This window comes from Poecilia mexicana, unplaced genomic scaffold (assembly GCF_051168715.1).
Source record: "Poecilia mexicana isolate PSO_F unplaced genomic scaffold, ASM5116871v1 scaffold_21, whole genome shotgun sequence".
Lineage (NCBI taxonomy): Eukaryota > Metazoa > Chordata > Actinopteri > Cyprinodontiformes > Poeciliidae > Poecilia > Poecilia mexicana.
In genome coordinates, this window is record NW_028263390.1 from 10,997,021 (window position 1) to 11,018,270 (window position 21,250).

General features: G+C 35.9%; 1 protein-coding gene across 1 annotated transcript in view; it reads left to right on the forward strand.

The window, feature by feature from the left end:
• Positions 1–21,250, forward strand: part of nbas (NBAS subunit of NRZ tethering complex) — a 168,395-nt gene that overhangs the window by 92,966 nt on the left and 54,179 nt on the right. The window contains exons 42-44 of the mRNA XM_088001963.1: positions 14,048–14,271; positions 15,406–15,516; positions 20,576–20,826. Coding sequence (XP_087858089.1) covers positions 14,048–14,271; positions 15,406–15,516; positions 20,576–20,826 — 586 coding nt within the window. The remainder of the gene's footprint in view (positions 1–14,047; positions 14,272–15,405; positions 15,517–20,575; positions 20,827–21,250) is intronic.

Here is a 21,250-nt window from a genome sequence, read left to right on the forward strand (position 1 = left end):
AAGGAAGAAACGGCTCTGACCTTTTTCTTGAGTGGTCTGTGGCTCTCATGGGTTTTAGTTCAGGTAGGAAGAGGGAGGTAAAATGTAGAAATAAAAGACAGAGAAAATAGAGAGAAGAAGGAAAGAGGCCAGCAGAAAAAGTGGATAAGTGTGTCCCAGTTGACATTCAAGGTCAGCACTGTGCACAGAAATGTACACTTGCACATCCCTACCCACACAAATACACTGGCAGCCAGTGCTGCACACACACTTTCACTTTGATGCACACAGTCTTTCCCGCGTCTTAATGGCAGTAATCACTCCTCAAACTCCTGCCTCAAGTAAAGTTCAAGCCCATTAACTTAAAATATATATACAGCCTTTCTCCTTTTCCCTTCTCTGTAGTAGCTGCACTTTCAAATTTTAGCTCTTTCCTTCCGTTTTGTTTGCCATCCGCTTCCTTTTTTGTTGCTTTGGTGTGAACAAGCTTGAGTGCTTGTTCTCATTTTGTTTGAGGTCTTGCTGTCCCTCAACTATTATTGATGAGGTTACGGCAACTCTGTTTCAGCGTTTTCACCCAGTTTTGTGCTGTTTTTGTGCCTCACAAGTATGTGTTCTCTGCACTAGGTATTACCTTGTCTGAAAAATGCTTTAAAACATTGTAACTGCATAAGAACTATTAAATGGATTGCAGTTAGTCCTACACTTATTCATATCTGTGGCAAATTTTTATTAATCATTGTTGTTTTTCAACCAAGCACTGCATATGATATGAAATGATATACAATATGATAATCTCTCAAAAGATAATAAAATAATGCTAAAAGATTAGCTATATCATTCACATTGTATTTAAGAATGGCATGTCAGACATCTTTTGTATTTATTTAAAAAACTTTTTGTCACATTTTCTTTGATTACTGAACAGGTTTTTCCATGTTTCCACTGATATTTCTCTGACATATCATTGGTGATGAGCTGCAGGCTTTAGTGGTTTAAAGAACTTCTTCCCATCACTCTCATTTTTAGCACCATGTACTCATTCTTTCTGATGGTTGAACTAGTCAAAAAAGGAGTATAACATATATTCCAGTCAGAAGAGATGTTGCTTTAATTAAAAGATTGCATCTAAAATAAATCTGCCAGAGTTAACTCTGGCAAAGTTAACTCTACCAGAGTTAACTTTAGATGTAATAGCGACATTATACCTGATGTACTTGTGTAATTAAAGACTCAATGTGTACGAATTTATTAGTGTGACCATGTTTTTGTTAAATTAGGTGTTAGATATGAAAACAATATTGTTACAGACTGAAGGTATTGACGTCGAATCAGTAGTTGCTTTCTGTAGCACTAATGTCATTCCAAAATATATTTTCTTTGTTTTATTTGCTATTAAAATTAGTTTGATCCCAAACATTTAAGTGTGACAAAAAAAAAAAAAAAAAAAAAATCATAAGTCTGTAAAGAAACGAGCATTTTTTCTTGTTCTTGTTGCTTTGGGGCTTATTAAGGAATTTTTCTACCTAGATATCTCAAAAGTTCTTTTGACACAAAAATGTTTGTAACAAGGAAAAAGCTGGTGTACATCCCACGCTTCTTTCTCCTAAATGTTACTGTAAACAGTTTCTGATTTTAGTACCACATAGCTATATATTTTCTTTGACCCTATCTCACCATCATAAAAAAGCAAGACAAAGAAAAAAATCTCAAGTATATGTTTGTGAAAACATCCTAGAGGACATCCAGTTTTCTGCCCTGGACAAATTTATGAAAAACAAAAACAAACAAAAAAAAAAAGAAGAAAGAAAACAATGTGGCTGGTTGCTTTTATTAAAAGAAAAAAATAATTTGAAGGTAGAAGGAATGGAAGGGATGCAGCTCTTTTGTTGATGTAAAAAATGGAGGCTAACACAGGGAACCACTAATGCAAAACAAAAATGATAATTGATTCAGTGCATCCAGCCAGTGTCCTATTAAACAAGCATTGGGCAGACACCTTTAAGCTTGAAAAATTGTCAATAGTTTTCATGGTGCCTCTTTTTGATTATGTTGCATTTTTGTATTGAGCACTTCTTCACTTCTTTGTTCAGTAACTTTTTTGTCCCCTACCATCCTGCATGACTTGTCAAGTCTTAGTCCTCTCTATTCACAATACCATCTAAGCAGTACATGTCTTACACATTGTGCTGTTCTCTCAGACGCTCTCTTGCTTTCTGTTATCTTTAAAATGTCATGCATTTTACATTCTGTGATATTTAATTTCAGATAAGTATGGCAGGGTGTATCTATGTTTTATGCACTCTCTGCTTTGCATTGCAAATTGGGTTAGCAGAAGAGAAAATGTGTCGCGTACCCAAATGTTTTCTGATACATGGATGGGCATGAAACATCTGTGTGCATGCTTTTGGATGTTTGTAGTGTCTAAGCTTTTCCTGCAGGCTAACATTTTGGTGTTGATTTCAGTCTAAGATCTGTTTTCCTGAGACAGCGACTGATGGATGTCTGTTTTTGTGTGTTGCGGTGTGTCAAGCTGTCTCTGAGTGTTTCCCACTCTCCTCTTGAGGAGCAGTAACACTGTGTGAATGACTCCTGTGCCTTTTCAATTCTCCAGTGTCTATTGCATAATTTCATACCCAGTCAATAAGACACCAAACACTCAAGCTACTGAAATCATCTATTTGCAAATAGGAATAGAGAGCCTCTGCGGATTTACTCAAGGTGTGTTTTTAAAGCTTCATTGAGCAGCATGTTTTCATAGCATTCTGCTGATATATTAAAGTGATTTTCAAACTGAAGCTCCCAGAAAAGAAAGAATATTGAAAGCTAGAGTGAAGAATGCACTCATTTAAGATGAATTTTCAGTTTTAAATTGTGTATAGTAGCTACATGCGATTACAGAGAATCCACTTTACATGCAGTAACAACACAATAGAGACTTAATGTGCATGCATATTTATGATAAATGCTGTAGCAAAATGCTTTCTCATTTTTAGTGAACATCAATATCCTGCTCCACTATAATTTCAGAATTAAGAAAATCAGTCATTCACACTTTTCACTGCAATGCAACCCTCTTCCTGGAGATCGTGTCTCAACCAGCTTTGTACATCTACAGACACATTTTTTTTAAACTCTTATTCATTTTTGTAACATTGCACAAACTCAGTCAAACTGGAAGGACATTTGTGAACATCAATCCTCAAGCCTTGTCACAGGTTCTTAATTAGATTTTGCCTTGTGTTTGTTCTACCTTTTGACTTTAGCTAGCTCCCTTTTTCTGCTGGAGAACAGCCAGGTCACATCATCACGCTGCCACAGCCATGTTTCACTGTTGGGTTGATGTCTCCACATTGTTACTGTTTCTCTACACTTTGTCATCCGGATTAATTCTAAAAAGTAAAGCTTTTGATTTCCTCTTCAAAAAGGCACAAGCCATTTCTGGTTTACAGCTGTTTTATCGCACTTTCAATAAAAGCCATACCTCTGAGGGCATGGTCAATAGTTGTCTTTCAACAGATCCTCCCACATGAACTATGAATCTTTGCAGCTACTCTAGAGTTCTTGGCTTCTTTGACAAATGCTCTCTGCCCCTCATGGGCTGCAAGTTTAGGAGGACGTGCATGTTGTCGATCGGAAGGATTTCCATTGTGCCATTTTTCTACTTTCAGATGATGGATTGAATTAAGCTGTCAGATGCATAGAGCTTGGGATCTTATCTTGTAACATAATCCTCCTGTCAATATGCCCGAAACCTTCTTCTTGACATGTCTGCTGTGTTCCTTCATCTTCATAATACTGTTAATAATAATCTTATGCCTTCACAGGCCAGATGGATTTATACTTTGATAAAATTGCACACAGGCAAACTCTGTTTACAAATTTTGAGTTTTTGAAGGTGATTGTTTGCACCGGATGGTACTTCGAGGTAAAAATTAATTAAAATAAAACAGCTGAATATGAACTTGCACCATACTGTATTGCAATATATTGAAATTTGTCATTGTAACTTGACAAAAATATGGAAGAATTTACAAGGGAGTAAAACTTTTGCAAATCCGTTAACTCCAAAAACTTGCTAAGCACAGGAAAATGTTCTGTTGATACATTTCCAAGCTATCTAGAAAACATCAGTGTCAGTAAGACCTTAATGTACTGCTTCTAACACAGTTGGCTGAATTTAATTTAGTCTGTCAATGACCTGGTCACGCTGAGAAATTTTGAGAAAGCTTTGTCGATTTTCCCTGGCTCTGTCTTTGTATGGACTGGTAGATATGTTACACGGCCAAGAATCTCTCTGTAGTTTTAAGTCTATATATATATATATATATATATATATATATATATATATATATATATATATATATATATATATATATATATATATTTTTTTTTTTTTTTTTTTTTTCATACTTTTTATATTCTCTCTGTTTATTACTAGAGGTGCTTTCTGGTAACAAATATTTATTATTATTATTTTTTTGCCTAGGATATACCTTTATTTTTGGTAGTATTAAGACGTTAGACGAGGACATGCACTGATCATGGAAGGGGCCAAATGTCTTAAATTTGCTGATGTTAACTTACTAGGATGCTCAAGTCCAAAGATGACAAGCTATCATTGTTTATGAAAATTTACCATGTAGACAAAGCCTTAATGACCACTAGTAGATCTGTCATTCACAGAAACATGTTGAAATATCTGATAAAGTTGATTTTAAACCAGCCTAGTGATTTTCTCTAGGCTGGGAAAAGAACTAGGCTTTTTATAAAAGCTTACTGAAATTTTTTTCAGTAAGCTTTGTTTCACATTTTTTTCTTGTTCATCTATATTACTATGACAGATTTTGTTAATTATGAATAGTGTGTTGGTAAAAATTTATATCTGCAGCTACAAACAAAGAAATCAATTTGCATCAAAATTAGTTTGCTACAAATAAATGTGCAATTTCATAATTTTGTTTAGCTTGAGTTCTGTTCCCTGTATTTTTTCATACAAAATCATTTAGATACGTTAAACAAGTTAACTTAATATAGAATAAAATCAAACCATTTCCAAGAAAAGCTGTCATTCATAATTTATACCAATATATAACCTCAAACCTGTAGCATGTCTTGTATGTTAAATTTACCTCTGTTTAAGGTTTTTGTGCATTTCTTTTACACTCAGGCCTCTTTACGGCACTCATCTGATTTCCAGCTTTCAGTTGCCCTCTGTTGGCTTTTAAAGCCTATGGTTCTTAACTTTCTCATCTGATTATTGCTCTGAGGCATGACTGAGAAACTTATAGCTTAGCGATACAGAGACCGAGTTTCCATTGCTCCCCAAGGCATAATGAGCCACTTTCCACTTGTTCACAAGGGAAGTTTTCATTACAGTGGCTAAAGTGCTCATTTGTGAAACAGAGCCACTCTTTGCCATAACTGTTCTGCATGTGGTGTTTACGTGTTGCAAAATAGTCCTCTTTTTGTTTTGGTTTTGATGAACATTTACCTGCCATTATACGAGTCTCATTAATACTCTTTATTAGTTTGTTTTTTCCGGCGCAGTTTTTATGAGAATGTTCTTAGATAATTGTAGCTGGGAGTGTAATTCTCCTGTAAGGCAATATGCTGAGTAAAGAGATGGAGATTTTTTTTATCAACACATTTATCTTTGCCTGCAGCCGCAATTCTCTCACTTATTGGAGTATTGATTTCCATCACTTGCAGTGCGATGCTGTACATTTAGAAGCATTCACGGTTGCATTATACACAAATGTGCAAATGATCGAGCTGTATTCAAATATTACATTGGTTTTTAGACTTAAAGGGGAAAAAATGTTTTTTTTTTTTTTTGCAGGAGCAAAACAAGTTTATAAACTGCAAAGTTTATAAAACTATCACATGCCTTTAAATTTGAGGTTCTTGAGACTTAATTTCACCAGGCAGCTTTAAATAGATATATTGGTTTGATAAAACCAATTTAATATAAAGAAATATTTTATTGCTGCAATCTTTCTAGGTATTTCTTGAAGTGAAAGTCACAGTGGTATTTAAAATGCTGCTTGTCAGAGCTGACCTTGGAAGTGATGGACCATTGAAACAATGTGGTACATTGTTGAATTGACCAGAATAACAATTTAGATCAAGTGACCTCCCATTTACACTGTTGCTTTCTTAATCAACTTACTTTAATTTCCTTGCTTTCCTTGTTCATATACACTTGTCCAAATCGTACTTTCAAACCATAATCATTAGAAGTCAATATTTTACTCATCGGTGCCCTGTAATAGGGGACTGCAAAGAGTCCCCTATTAGACAAATGTGCACTCTTAATGCACTGTTGCACTTGACTGGGATTGTTTGAGACTAAGTAGTTCGTAATTCTTTAATAAAATCCATGGCGTTAACTCCGCTGAATCGCTCCTGCTTGTCCTCCTCGTGTCTTTCTCGTGATCACTCCCCTTCATGGTGTTTTATGACCCACAGTGCAGCTGAGCCTGTTTATGAAGTGATTATTCCTTTACAACCCATGCCTGGTTTCTTCCCCCCTCACCCCCTTTGCAGTTCCACTAATTATGTGCAGATACTGGATACTCCATTGCAGTATTAGTGCTAATGAGGCCACTGACCATGAAGCTAAGTGTTAAACATGACATACACACAACTCATTAAGATCATTACTGCAACTTAGTGATGGCAATTTCTTTCATTTCAACCTTTATATTACTATTCAAACAAAGTTTGTTAAATTTAAAGTTAAGCTATATAATTTGCATTTTTTTCCTCCGTCTGCTCTTGACAATGTGTCTTTTTAATTTCCCTTATCTTTCATTAGGTTATAATTCAGGCCTATTGTAATTTAAGGTGACTTTGTGGCATCCAGAGCTCTTTCTAGGATATCTCTAAAAACTCTTTAGACCATGACGCTATTATCAAAGTTTTATATACTACTTTGCAATTATGAAACACCTTTTGTTTTTGCATCACCTGTGATTAGGCCCTGAGGGCTGATGCAGTTTGGTCTATTTATCTGCTGGCTCAAGTTTCTGCTTCAGCTGTTTTTCATTAAAAAAAAAAAAAAAAAAAAATACCATTATATGTATGAGGTATACGGAAAACCTCACTTTCTGTTTAAAGACGAATTCAGACCAAGTGATGCACCAATCAGAATTTTGTGACTTCTGATGTCCAGTTTTTAAAAACGTTTGACTGATTTTAATTTAATTTAGCCTGAATTCAATTCATCTTTAAGAAGTGTTAAATGTGAGGATATAAAAAATAAAGCCTTCCTGTAAAGGGTGGTCATTAATATTTAATAGTAAAACCAGAGGACATATCACACATGTGTGTAATAGAGCCGCTGCTGTAAAACCAGGTTTTAATGTTTGAAACAATGGCAGTAATGATTACCACGTTAACATTTGAAGTGATCGTTAAAATCTATTAGTATTGATTAGTAATGTTGGGGCTCCAGTCCAGTGTGGGACTAAGAACAGAACTGCAAACTCAGAACAAAATAACTGGTAAAAACAACAACTCTGAAACCAGAATGCACAACTTTAATAGGTTTTTTCCAGCTTCTGTGTAGTCCATAGCTGCCTTCAACTTGTCACCATGAGAATATTCCAAAAATATTATTAAACTTTAATTTAATAACCAAATTGTTTACATTTCTCTTCATTGCAGTGTGGACTGTTTGCTCTGTTAACTATAAAGCGAGTTTTAGCTAATTTAAATTATAAATTATAAAATGCCATTAATATTGTGTGCTGGGACTTAATAATGACCCAGACATTTATCTATTTGGACTGGTGGTGAACGCAAGAGAAAGCACTCCAAACAAAATGGCTCTAGATAAGATTTGACCTTCTAGCTCTAAGGAACCCCCTGCTTGTTACGACCTATTTTAAGTCCCAGCCTTCCCGACTGTTTTCCGACTCCTACTATGTTCAGAAATGTGTTTTTATGTTTTCTGATTAGATTTTTGGCACTCTTTCTTAGGATGAGAATTGTTATTTCTCCTTTGTCTAAGACCTTACTCTAAGACTTGCTTGTATAACTGACATTTGCAGGATCCGAAAATTGTTGACCCAAAGAGTAACTGCAAAAACTTAAACACTTTCCTGGAAAAAAAATAAAAGGTATTTTAAAAATTCTGATTGTTTAGCTCTTCCATCTCAGAGAATTAAGTATATTTTAATGTAAGGCAACAGGAATGGATACAACATGAAGTTTTCAAAGAATTAAGACATTTAGTAAAGATTGTGATGACTGAAATAATTTTTTTACATTGATGTGAAGGAATCTCGGCCCTCTCTTTTTCTTTTTTTTTTGTGCCAGAAATTTCACACATGAATTGCATATTTAATGTCAATCTACAATATACTTTATCTTAGCCACTACAAAATATTTATTGCATTTTGTTGAACTGTTCATAGGTGCATACAACTGTGTGTTACTAAATCAAAATTGGTTTTAATCAAAACATTTAAATATGATTCAGAATAAAAACAACAAAACAAATGAGGATTTTTCCCAGCATCACTGAAATGTAATAACTGGGGGTGGGGGTAAATAAATGAACCTTCCAGTACATCTCTGGCAGTAGCAAGTTTTTATTTATTTTTTTTACATTTATTGATTCTTTAGCACCTTTGCAAAGAGAAAAAAAAACTGAGAAAAGAGCCTGTGGCATCAGCGAAATAGCTAAAGGGCCGTTAGATACACTGCTGACATCACAGCAGTGCAACATCACATACCATCTAATGCAAATGTAATTCCTTCAAGCAGTTTTCACATCCTTCTCCATGAGGATTACATCTGTGTTTAAGATATTTTAAAATTGTATCTATTTAAAGAAATTGAACAAAAAAAGGAGAAACAAAAACACAAGATAAAAGTGTTTTTTTTAATTATTATTATTATTTTCTTTCTTTCACGGTAACCTAAAGGGGAAAAGGGATGTAGTATAAAGAAAAGGGGATTTTAGGGATTCTGGGGTAATGAGGGAGGGGGGATAAGGAATTTTCAGAAATTCAGCAGAAAATAGTGTTCAGAGGAGCAGGGGGCATAATCCAGATCACAAACAGTGCAATGGATGACTGACAGAAAGGAGAGAAAGAAAGACATTGCAGTGTTTCATGATGAAAGTCTTTTTTTTTTTCAATCGCTTACTTCAAACATCAGCGTGTCGATCACTGTTTTGACAGATTTTCTTCTTGTATGTGTTTTTCTCTTTTGTGTCATTCTGCCTAATTTCAGGGGAACTTCAAAATGTACCATTTTGCGAAAAGCCACTTATGCCATAATGATAACCATAATGTTTCCACAAAAGAAATACTACAAATAAGTCTTAATAACAAGTGTTAGATATACATGTGACATCAGTTTTTGAAGGACAGAAAATCATTTATTTTCAAGAATCTAATGTCTGATTTTAAAACTGTTTATGTTTTGCAGCCAGAAAGTTAAATACAATATAACTTATTACTGAAAATTTTCACTTCTAACACATAGATTTGTTTTGCAGTTTAAGGTCCACACAGACAGATCATGTCTCTTTGGATCACAACATAACCACATAATTGTGGAAAACAGATAACTGTGTAATACAACAAAATAATTTACTGATCTCTGGATTGGAAAAAAAATAGCAGTGATTTATATTTTACCTTGTTTTATCAATAAATGTGACCGTTGTGGGATGCAGGAAGCAAATCTGTTGCAGACGCCTTATTTGTGTGCCTTTCTCACGTGGCCACATTAATAAGACATGGACTTCAAAAACATTTTATTTAAATTGATGTCCCGTGCAGGGGTGGAAATGTAACTTTATCTACAGGATGATAACTCCGAGCACAAAGGTAGAAGCGATGCAACACGAATGGAGCTTTATGACCCCGACATCAGCTAAAACTCCTGAGACGTCACAAGATCAATAACTTCAGCCCCTTCTCCTAATTGGGGTAAGAGCCGGAGATTCCTGCGTCTCTCTCCAGATGGGGACAGCAGATGCTGAGAGCATATTCTTAAATCTTATCGAGCACCAAGGAGAGGAAACGGCTCCACTCCCTGAACATCCCAGAGATACGACCGCTACTGTTGGTTTTCTCTACCCATTTGATACTTGAAACAAGCTAACAATTGAGATGCGTAGTAATAAAGAATAGATCGAGAACTTCCCCCACAGAAGGCGACAAGCTCAAATGGGGAAGATGAAAAATCTGGACAGGCACCTCGTCACGTTTTGGAGTTGGCCGATAAACAGAATCTGGAGGAACATTTATAGAGCAAAAGCCACTGGGATACACACTAGAGCACATCCAGCAAAGTAGTAATTATGATGGCATGGGAATAGCATTCCTACAGGAAGTCATGGTATAAAAACCAGCACTGCAGCTGAGCAGCAGAAGAAAATTCACTTCTTGCTCTGCAGAAAAACAACCATACCATGCGGTGTATTTTTGATGGATTATGGAGACAGGAGCAGGAAAACATTATAAAAGCTCAGGTTTAATTTAATTTATTTGTACTTTAATTTATAAGGATTTGGATGTTAGATCTTATTTACATAATTCTGGTCCCTACTTGGGATTGTTTTATATGAAATATGACCGATTTAGACCCCTGATCAATTCAAGACATTTCTGACAGACCTCCTGCTGACAAATTATTACTGTAGTCACATAACCACGTTTTCTTACAATTCGATTTGAACAGATTATATAAAATGACTTTGAATTTGATGATTTGACATTATTTTTTGTCAAAGCAGTAACAGGATATTCAGAAAAGTTGCTCACAAAAACACCAGAACGGTAAAGCATGGTAAATTTGTGAAATGACCAACAATGGAACAAGACAGTCACATAGCTTGCTATATTTTTCAACAAAATACATAGCTGTACACTGAACCTAATCACATGGAATAAAGCCATGTTACATGTAAACATCATGCTGAAAAATAGTCTGAAGTTCAAATTCAGCTTCCTGTAGGATTAATCCCGTAAACTCCACCGAAGTCCTTCTGGAGGCAGAAATGTGACTACATTCAGATACTCTATTGAGAATAGTCTGCAGTCTTAACAACTCTTAATCAAACTGATTTTAGATGTTTATTATCAGATGTCAGCGAATTCCTAGTAACACAATAACACTGAGCTTTTTCAAGTACCGTTATTGTTGTTAGCTGGTTTTATAAGTTGACAAGATCAAACCAAATATCTTGTCAGCTCTGGCCTCTTCTTTTGCTGATGTTGCAGCAGTCTGGCTGCTGATTTCTAATGCTTCTTCCCTCAATAGTCGTACAAACTGAACGCTGTTCCTGTCTAAATAACAAATCTATCATTGTGTCTTGAGGGTTGTTCTTTTACATAAATTAGCAAGTGCTAATTTCCCCTTTAATTATATGTATGAGATTTTATCTTACAGTTAGCTGCAAAAGACTGTTCTCCATTTAAACATATCAGTGCTCACTTTGGACAGGGAGTCTTGTTTTTATAGGTCTATCCAGTATGTTACCACCAGTGACAAAAGCCTTACCTTCACCCTCCTTTTCTCCCGTTGCCCATGTCCTAACTCTTCCACCCCCACTGATCCTTCCCCCTCCCTCTCATCTTATGACTTTTCCTCCTTCTGACTTATAATCTACACTGACTTCACTTTTATGATTCTTCTCTTTGTAACTTGGCTTCTCACAACCTTTCCTGTCCTCCTTTTGAACTGCGAATCTGCCACCAAGTCTGGCACTAAGCTTACATTCGCACAGACACACACACACACACACACACAGGAGACGTGTGAGCAAGGCGATACACAAACACACAGCTGCACATTTCCAGCAGCTATAATTACCTTATGCAAATAAGATCAACAAATAAACCATCTCCTCCTGCCGGGCAGCATGGTATAAGATGCCAACGACTGAAATTTGGGAGCTCATTTAATTAGAATGGAGGTGAAGAAAGAAAGAACATTCACCTAGCCCTCCTGCTGTATTACACTGTCAATTTAAACCTGTCTGTAATATCCCCACAGGCCCGAATCTCCATAGCAATGATGGTACATCTTGCCATAATTTCTTGACATGTAGGAAAAAGCTCCACTTTAAATTACCTGATTGAACATGTGCAGAAATAAATCTCCATAAGCGTAATTAGAGGAATGTTGATCTATTTCTTCATCTTTTTTTTTTTTTTTTCAGTTTCTGAAAATTACCAAAATTTGTTTTAATAACCTCATTAGAGTGTTTTGCTGAGACCTCTGGAAAACTTCACAGTGTGGGGCGTTTCAGGCTCCATGTGTGGCATTGCTAAAGTCAACTCCTAATGTCAGCATTAATTAGGCCAAACGTAACCTTAATGGTGTGCTGCACCTCTTGTCTTAATAATGTAATTGGATATAAAAGCAAACATCACTGAAAAGAAAAAAACAACAACAAAAAAAACAATTAGTTCTACCTGGTGAAATTCTTTCTAATATGGTTTGTAAGGCTATCAGCAAAATGTATCAGATTAGCATGAACTGTGCTTAAACGGGATTTAATTATGCTTTTGTTGAATAATAAATTATGTTTTTCTTTTTTGCTGTTTGATCCTTCTTGAATGAGTTTTATATCCTCTTAAGCTGAGCATGCACTGTAAGGTTTCAAAACCCATGTAAGACATGAACATGCCACAATTACTGCGACTAATGTTAATGTTTGATTTCAAAAATCTTTACAGTAACTTCTTTCACACTGCACAGTGAAAGGTGTGGGACTTTATGATTTGGTGCCATCCCTGAAACAACCAGCAGAGAAATTAGTCCAACAATGAACTGTAAAGGTGTTAAATAATGGAGAAATATCTTTGTTGCGGTTGTTGCAGTATCGTTTTTTTTTTTTTTAGGCTGCTTTATTCTGACCAGTGAATCTTTTATTCATCAAAAGATTATTGATCTTTGGATCAACCTCTATCGTCTACACAGAAAAAAATATGTAGATCTTTCTGTACCGTGCTACTCGATGTCTGTCAGAAAAACGGATTTTCACTCCAATTTATTTAGCTATTGTTGTAAAAAAAAAAAAAAAAAAAAAGCAACATTTTATCACCAGTATGGCAATCATGAACTATTTACAGAGAACTATGTCGTTTAAAAATTCTCTCTGGAATGATTTTCAAATTTCTTAGAGTTGAGATGGTTAATAGTTTGTCATTGTAGATCATATTTAGACCTGAAGTGTACTCTTTTCTGCTTCTTTTGTTACTTTCATCACTTTAGTCTTGAAGCGTGATCTTTTCTGCTTCTTTTGTTACTTTCATCACTTTATAAACAACATACTTTCAGGGTCAGATGAAATGGCAAGAAAGACAATGAATAAAAAGCTGCAAATTTCTAAATAAAAAATTTGACCTTGTACTATTATAGCCTGGCTGTTACTTTCATTCTGCTCCTTTTTTTTTTTTTTTTTTTTTTTTTTTTTTATATATATCTCGTGCTTCATCTGGGCTTTTTCCCATTGTGATGGATTTATCTGGTAGAATTTCAACTTGGCCAATTAGCGAACAGACAGAGTCAGGAACAATTCATAATGGGTTTTCTGCACTGATTTAGAATTGTAGTTTATCTATACAAGGTTGTAGTTTGGCAATAGCACAGGAGGAAGTGAACGAAGCCATTCAGTCTATGTTCGCTAAGCTTCCAAATATTGAGTAGCTAAAGTCAGAGCAAGATGAATGAGACGTTTTATTGCTGTGGCCCCACTCTCCACGGGGTTTTTTAAAGCGCATGCGATTTCTGGTAAGCGTCATCGCGCTGGTACTTTACACACATCATGGCAATAATATCTCAACAAGCGAGAGTCCAGACATCCATACGAAGCAAAGAGTAGAACAAGGCATTGGTTTGTACCAGGCTAGCAAGCTCATAAAAATATATATATTTTTTTCTTTTCTATCTTAAATACACTTTGAGGTATTCCGTTTTGAAAAGTACATTGGCTTAAAACTTTAAACCCTTCTGTTACCAGCTTCTCAGTGTCCATAGAGAGAAAATTCCTGCCACGTGTTATCCAGAGACATTAAGTCCTATTCTTCTTTCACAGGCCGATCCGAAGGAGCTGATTCGACTGGTCACGCAGCATGTCTCCTCATATTCGGCCTGGCCAGAGGAGCTGCAGAAGCTAATCCGCCAGCTGTACGTGTACAATGAGCGCCTGACAGACTTCACTCAGGCTCAGGTGTTGCAGGGCCTGGGCCGGGGAGTGGACGTGCAGCGCTTCAGCTCTGACTTGGAGTACAAGAAAAACACTATTCTCGGCCTCACTGAGTAAGTTATTTTTTTTATTTTTTATTTTAAGGAAGTTTTTAGTTATTCTTGTTTTTGGAATGTGAAGCTTGCAGCTGGAAAATTATTTTTAGCAGTTGTATTATGAATGGAGTTGCACTATGTCCAAAGATGTGTGCTTAACCCTTAGGGCACCTTTTCCTGTCCAAAATGGTACATCTTGCCTCACAGCCTTTTTTGATTCACAAAATCTGTCATATAGGTTAATTCTATGAAACTTGGTCAGGACTGTTTTTGTTTTCTTTTTGAAATTTATTTGAGCTTTTGATTGTAAGGTTTGTAGAACAGGAAAAGTTATGTACACTTTTCCACTTTTCCTTCTGTCCCATTTTGTTCCTATTCACTTCCATTACAACCACATATTTTCAATGGATTACAATCCTATTATTTTAAAAGTATGTTCCCATGAAGACCAAAATAATCTAAGTTTCTACCTTTAAAATACAAGGAGAACTGGTTTTAGATGTGATGAAGCGCCCCTCCCTGCCCCCCTATAATTATCATAGACCCCATCACTTTATGTCTGGAGCTGTAGAAAAGAATTAAAGAAGAAAAAAGTGAAAAATACATTTAAATATTGATTTTTTTTTTTTTTTTTTTGGACTTTTAAAAGTGTACCATTTGGGGTCACAAAGATAAGAAGTGTTGGTTTTTGGTTTCAATTCTTATTACTCCAAAAAATAAATAAATAAATAAATAAATAAAATAAAAAAATACTGCATACAAATCAGTGTGATTAAGTTTTGACCTGGTCACCCTGAAACACCCACATCAAAAAAAAGTAGCTTATTTTTGCAAAATACTGCATATTGTGTATTTTCCTTCTTCAAAATGAGTTTTTTTTCCAACTAAACAGGCATAAAATATAGAAAAGATTTAATGCAATGACAGTGGAAAAAAATAGAATTTCCATAATAGTTTTATAAAGTGTACCGTTTTGCAGCATGAAGGTAAATAGAGCAAAGTTACATTAAAGGTGTCCTGAGGGTTAATCTACTTTGACACATTTCTGCAACATTTATGTAATAGAAGTAATTAAAAGAAATTGACCTCTGCTTTAACAGTATAAAATCTGATTATTGCCATGTCTGTTCTCCTTTTCCATGTTTGTGCTAGGACACTGGATGACAGCGTGTACAGGATTGCTTTATCCCTGGCAAAGCGTTACTCCGTCCCTCTGTGGGAGGTCTACATGACCCACCTCGAGTTCCTCTTTACAGAAAGCAGGTGCATGCACACATACATAATCACATTAGCTCTTTGTGATTTTCTTACTTTTTTTTTTTTCCTTCCTTTGGTGTTTTATTGTAGTAGATATGCACAAAATAATCATCCAGAGATTAGAATTGTCTAATTCATCTGCTCTGATGGTTGATTGGAAGGTCTAATACTAAAGAAATTGAAGAGTTTTTTTTTAACCCTTGTTCATTACATTCATCAAACTCAAGAATCTTTAACCCTTTTTGGTCTATAAATGCATCAGCCAACAACATGCACTTTGAGTTTTATAAAAAAAAATCTCTAAGGTTAGGAAGAAACGATGCATAAATGGGGATAATATTGTTTTCTATGCAGTTCAGAACCAATAACTTTATCAGAGAAGAACATTTTCTCACTAATGTATTATCCTAATAGATAAAATGATTAAAAATAATTGATTGAAATCAAAAATCACTGATAAGCGTATCATTAGTTTGTAGGTTTACAGCACTTCTCCACAACATTATCATAAAAAAACTACCAGAATATTTTAGGACTACTTAAATAACATTGAACTTCCCGATACCCAATTTGTTTTTAAATTTAGAAACATGTGAACCCAAATGTGAACTTAACTCATTCTTAGAGACAATGGGAACATTAAAGAAAGCATTTTTATCCAGGTGTAAATGAAACATCTAGAGAATGTGTGAGTTTGGATTTATGACAGGATGTGTGTCGGAAACTATTTACATAATTTATTTGCTCCCTCAATTCATATCTAGTTTATCGGGCTAGCAGTGCAGCTCTTCTTGTTTCTATAGAATGCCTTTTCAGCAGAGTTTGAGGGTTGCTCGTGTTTGGAGGCAAACCCGTGTGTGTGTGCGCATCTGTGATAAATTCCCATTTGTCACATTCTGATATAGGGAAATGCTTTATGGACTCCGCTTAACAATAAATTACAACATGCACCTTCCTAAACCCTTTTCACAGCTGCTTTATGTGTGTGTGTGTTTCCACCAAAACCTCAAGATCATGACAAATCTGTGAAGGATATTCATGCTATAATCTCGAGTAGAAGCATCTGCAGTGTGCCTATTGATTTAATGGATGGATGGAGGAAGGAAACGGTATAAATAGTGCAGTTGGGAGAATTTAAAGGGGAAAGACGTATATAGACCGAAGCGGGAGTGCAAAATGGAGATTTGACTTATATTGATCCCTAATGGGAAATACATTTTTTGGCATTTCACTCATTTGCCTTGTTTAGGAGCTGCCACAATTCACAGTTGATTGAATTGAAGTTGAATTTGCAGTCCAGAATTTTGGTCAACTCTGGCTCTTTCAGTAGAACAGCGAGCTTTTTCTTGCCAGACTTCAAATTGCTCTCAGTCTTCAACATAACAATTGCCTGGGTCCTTGAAACTAAAATTGCTCTGACACATTCTTTTTTTTTTTTTTTCTTTTTTTTTTCTGGCACATTCCTGCAACCCCTCTTTTTGTGTGGTTCTAACTACATCAGACTGCTGTGTGGTATAAATTGTAGCAGCTTTATTGAACTTGTTGAAGAAAATTCATAAAGCCTGTTGGGTGCTTTCCGAATGAATAAGTATGACAACATGCATACTGGACTTAGTCCAGGGGTCTGCAACTTTGACAATCTGAAGAGCAATTTTAAATAAAATGTGTTTAGAAGTACAAATCTTAATTTTTGATGAGAGTAAATATGCTGTCATTTTTATAGAACTACAATTTTTTTATATATATTTTTAGGTTATAGATCAAAGAAAAACTTAAGAGGAAAAACTTATACATTTTTATGCTTTGTTGATATTTTAGACAAATTGTACTAAATAAGCAATAGTTTCTAGCTTTATGACAAGAACATCCATTTGTCCCCTTTGAGAATGTATATAAGAAAAATACTATATTTTTCATGAATATGTGCCTTTTAACATGAGAACCTTCTTAATTATGTTTTCTGACGACTCATCATTCCTTCACTACAAATGTATTAAATCAGTGAAATCATTTTCATGCTCAGCAGCTGGTGTTGAACCGCTTGCCTGTCTACAAGCTTGCTCTGTGATATCTGAGCATGAAGTGACGCTAAAGGCAGGATTTCTTAAGTCCTGTGGCCTGACAGGAAAATTTTACATCGTCTTAGTTATTGATTAACGCTGCACAAAAATGATATGCTTGGCTGGTGAAGCTGCTACTGTTTTCTTTTGGTTTGGTTTTATTTTTCAAGTTTTTTTTTTTTTTTGCACTAGTGGCCTTTCATGAACAGTAGTTTGACAAGGAATAAGAAAGAAGAGAGAAAGGGAAGGCAAGTAACAAATGGCCAGAGACCAGGAATCAAACCCAGGACAACTGCGCTGAGGACTAAACTCTGTTCATATAGTGCGCCTGGTCGACCTATTGAGCTACCCAGGGCTGTTTTTCAAGAGTATAGACTATATTTATAGAATAAAGTTTGACAGGTCTGATCATTCTAGCAAAGCACCCGAATCCTTTATACATAGGACTCTTCATTTTCTCCTGCTGCACATAACATCACATTCGCCTGTCCACTGTTTCTGTTTATTTGTATTCTCCAAAGATACAGTTTTTTTTTTTTTTTTTTTTATCAGAATGGTGTTCATTGGACAGTGGGTGTGTGTTTGGTTGTGTTGATGAAAGAGGGGGTCTCAATACTGCTTCTCATATTGCTGAGAATCTTACAGCTGCATGTAGTTTGACATCATTAACTGAACATATTCTATGTATTATGGGGAAAAAAAAAAGAAATGTTTTTTGCATTTTTCCAACAGCATTACAGTACAACCTTCCCTACTTTGCAGAAAGTTACAAGCATTCTCGACTCTCGGACAGCATCTCTTTGAACAATGCCGTGCTGGATAGCCATCACTTCTCCCTACAGTTTAATCTGTACTGTCTGATTGGCTCTTCGATTGAATATGCCTCAAAATTTGGGGACATTAGCAATCTCTTTCTGTTTGCCATCTCATGCATCACATCTGAAGCAAACATGTTAATATGGGCCTGGGACGAGCCAGGAGACGAGGGCTGCGAGGAGCGGCGCAGAGATCAAATCAGATTAAATTGGCTCCTTGTTCTGGCTGGCTTTTGAAACAAACAAGAGAAGATTGTAATAACAAGCATCTGATATTACAGCCACATGAGTACCACAAAGATAGAGTGGGGGAAATTCTATTGCGTCCTTAGAGAGCAACCAACAAGGAAGCGGCGGCGGCGGCGGCAGCCAAGCCAGCGTGGCGGAGACTAGTAATGAAGCTATCAGAGAGAAATATGTTCACCACAGAGATGTTAAAAACCGCAGAGAAAAACAGAAGAAACGCTCCCAACTTGAGAAATGTTTTTTTTTTTTTTAATCAAAGCTCATAACCTCTCATCTTACTAAAAGAAGGTTTCAATTCATATAGTCCTCATTCTCTTTAGAGGCATAATGAATAACTAATGAAACAACCCTGATTGGGTGCCTGTCTGTGTGTGAGAGACAGAGCACTCGCTAAGCTGAGTGTGCTTCCCTTTGTATTAGTTCAGATGATTGCAGCCATATTAGAGCTCCTGTGGTGAACATGATTAGAGTTATTTACATTATTGAGCCTATTGTCAGCGGCTGCACCCGCTGTTGCTCTCTATTTAATTTTTTCATTAGCAGAAGCCTCCCAGCTAAGTGCGACGGAGAGCCCAGGGGAAGCATTGTCCACTTTGATGTTGTCTCGTTCTGACAGATAAACAGAACTCCACTCTTACGAACACGCTCCCAGACAGCCGCAGATTGCTCAGAGCCCCTCGGAGACCACCAGCAAGTAGCTTTACATCGCCCTTGCCTTTTTAATCTTTGTAGAGCTTCTTGTTTGACTTTAATTGCATTTCTCTGGGGTTTTTTCTCCATTTCTTCGTGCTGTTTTGCTTCTCTTCGTTTTAGTTTGGTTCTCGTTCTTTGGACCGGTTGCTGCAGTTGACTTTTTGCTGTATGGCTACACAAACTCAAATTGTGCTCAGATTACTCAAGTCGATGAAACGGCTTCCCCTCAGATTTTTGCCTCCATCTGAACGTTCAATATGTCCTCGACTTGACTTTCTTCCTATATACTTTCGATTTTGTTTTCATTCTCCCTCTTTGTATAAGTTTGATCAGTTCAAATTGTTAGGATTGTCAGCTTTGATAAATATCCTAAATGTTTTTTAGGGCTTTATTTTTTTTTAATGACTTTTCCTACTGTGTTTAAACAGTAAACAGTTCTCAACCAATCTTGCTTACTTGTAGTCTTACTGAACAAATCTTTGGCTTTGAGGCTACAAGCAAATGCTCCTATTTGTCTAACATATTTTTAAATATCTAACTTGTCTAAAAAAAAAGACACATCCATTTTTCTGAGTGCCTGACACAAAATAAGACAAAACATTCTTGTTTTATCTTAATTAGGTGAACTAGCTAATTATTAAATAACTATTTATATTTGCTAAATGCCAAAATGTTTAGGCAAATTCTTTATAGATCTTTTTTTAAGAAGAATCACAGATTCATTTCCTTAATATTTGGTAGAATGGCCTGTGTGACTTGGAAATTCTTCCACAGTTTCTTAGTTTGCCACATAGCATTCTGTCTTCATCTGTTTTGCAAAGTGCACCAGTCCCTCCTGCAGTAAAGCTCTCACACAATGTGATACTGCCATCCCAGTATGTTGATGTTGGGATGGTGTTCTCAGGATTTCAAGTGTCCATCTTTTTCCTCCAAATAAATTGGTGATACTTGTGGCCATCACAAGTCTTCCTAAACCGTTGAACAACTTAGTAAGCTCAATGTAATTAAACTTATGAATTTAAAGGAAACAAGATTCTCTATTGATAATCTGGCATTGAGCAAACAGACATAATTTTGATAATCCTATCTGGATAGTTTTAGATTTATTTAAACTCAGTGAGGGGAAAGCTATGTGTCTTTTTATACTGTGTATGTTAATATCTGGTTCCAAATGCAGTTGTGCTTTATTGATTTGATTCTCAGCTAATTTTTTATTTTTTTTTCCCCCTGCTTTTTCTCTCCCACTTCAAGTCTTTCCACTGAAGAAATCGAAAGTCGGAGTAACTCCCTCAAACTGTTTGACACTTTGAAAAGAGACCCGGAGGCCTTTTGCAGCCACATGACCAAATATGTTCTGCCCACTGTGGAGGGAAGTGACCTGGGCCGCCTTCTCTACTACTACACCTTAATAGACGCTGCAGGCTGTGAGCCTTATGTGACCACCATCATAAAACCAGACTCTCACGTCAAACTGCTGAAGAAGCTTCGTGCCGTTGCCAAAGGTATGTTTTGGGATGTTTTTTTTTTTGTTTGTTTCTATTGGATGATGTGCTGGTGAACTATATATATTCTTCTTTTGACTTTTTCATGTTTTCTTACTTTACAACCATAGGCTTCAGTGGATTTTGTTGATATTTTGACTGATGAAAAAGTTGTTATGATTGTTTATAATCCTGAACACACTTTTTCCACCATGATACATCATGCAGGTAGCATCATGCTGGTGGGAGATACTTCACCTCAGTAGGCCAGGGAAGCTGTTCAGAATTGATGAAAAGCTTGGATATGTGATCAGTATTAAATTTTGAATTATTTAAACAAAAACTGTTCAGACACATATTAGAGCAGCAGCATTTATGAATGCTAGGCATAAACAAATACATTCTATCTTGTGAATACCAGTGAAATTTATGGGAGATTTTCCGC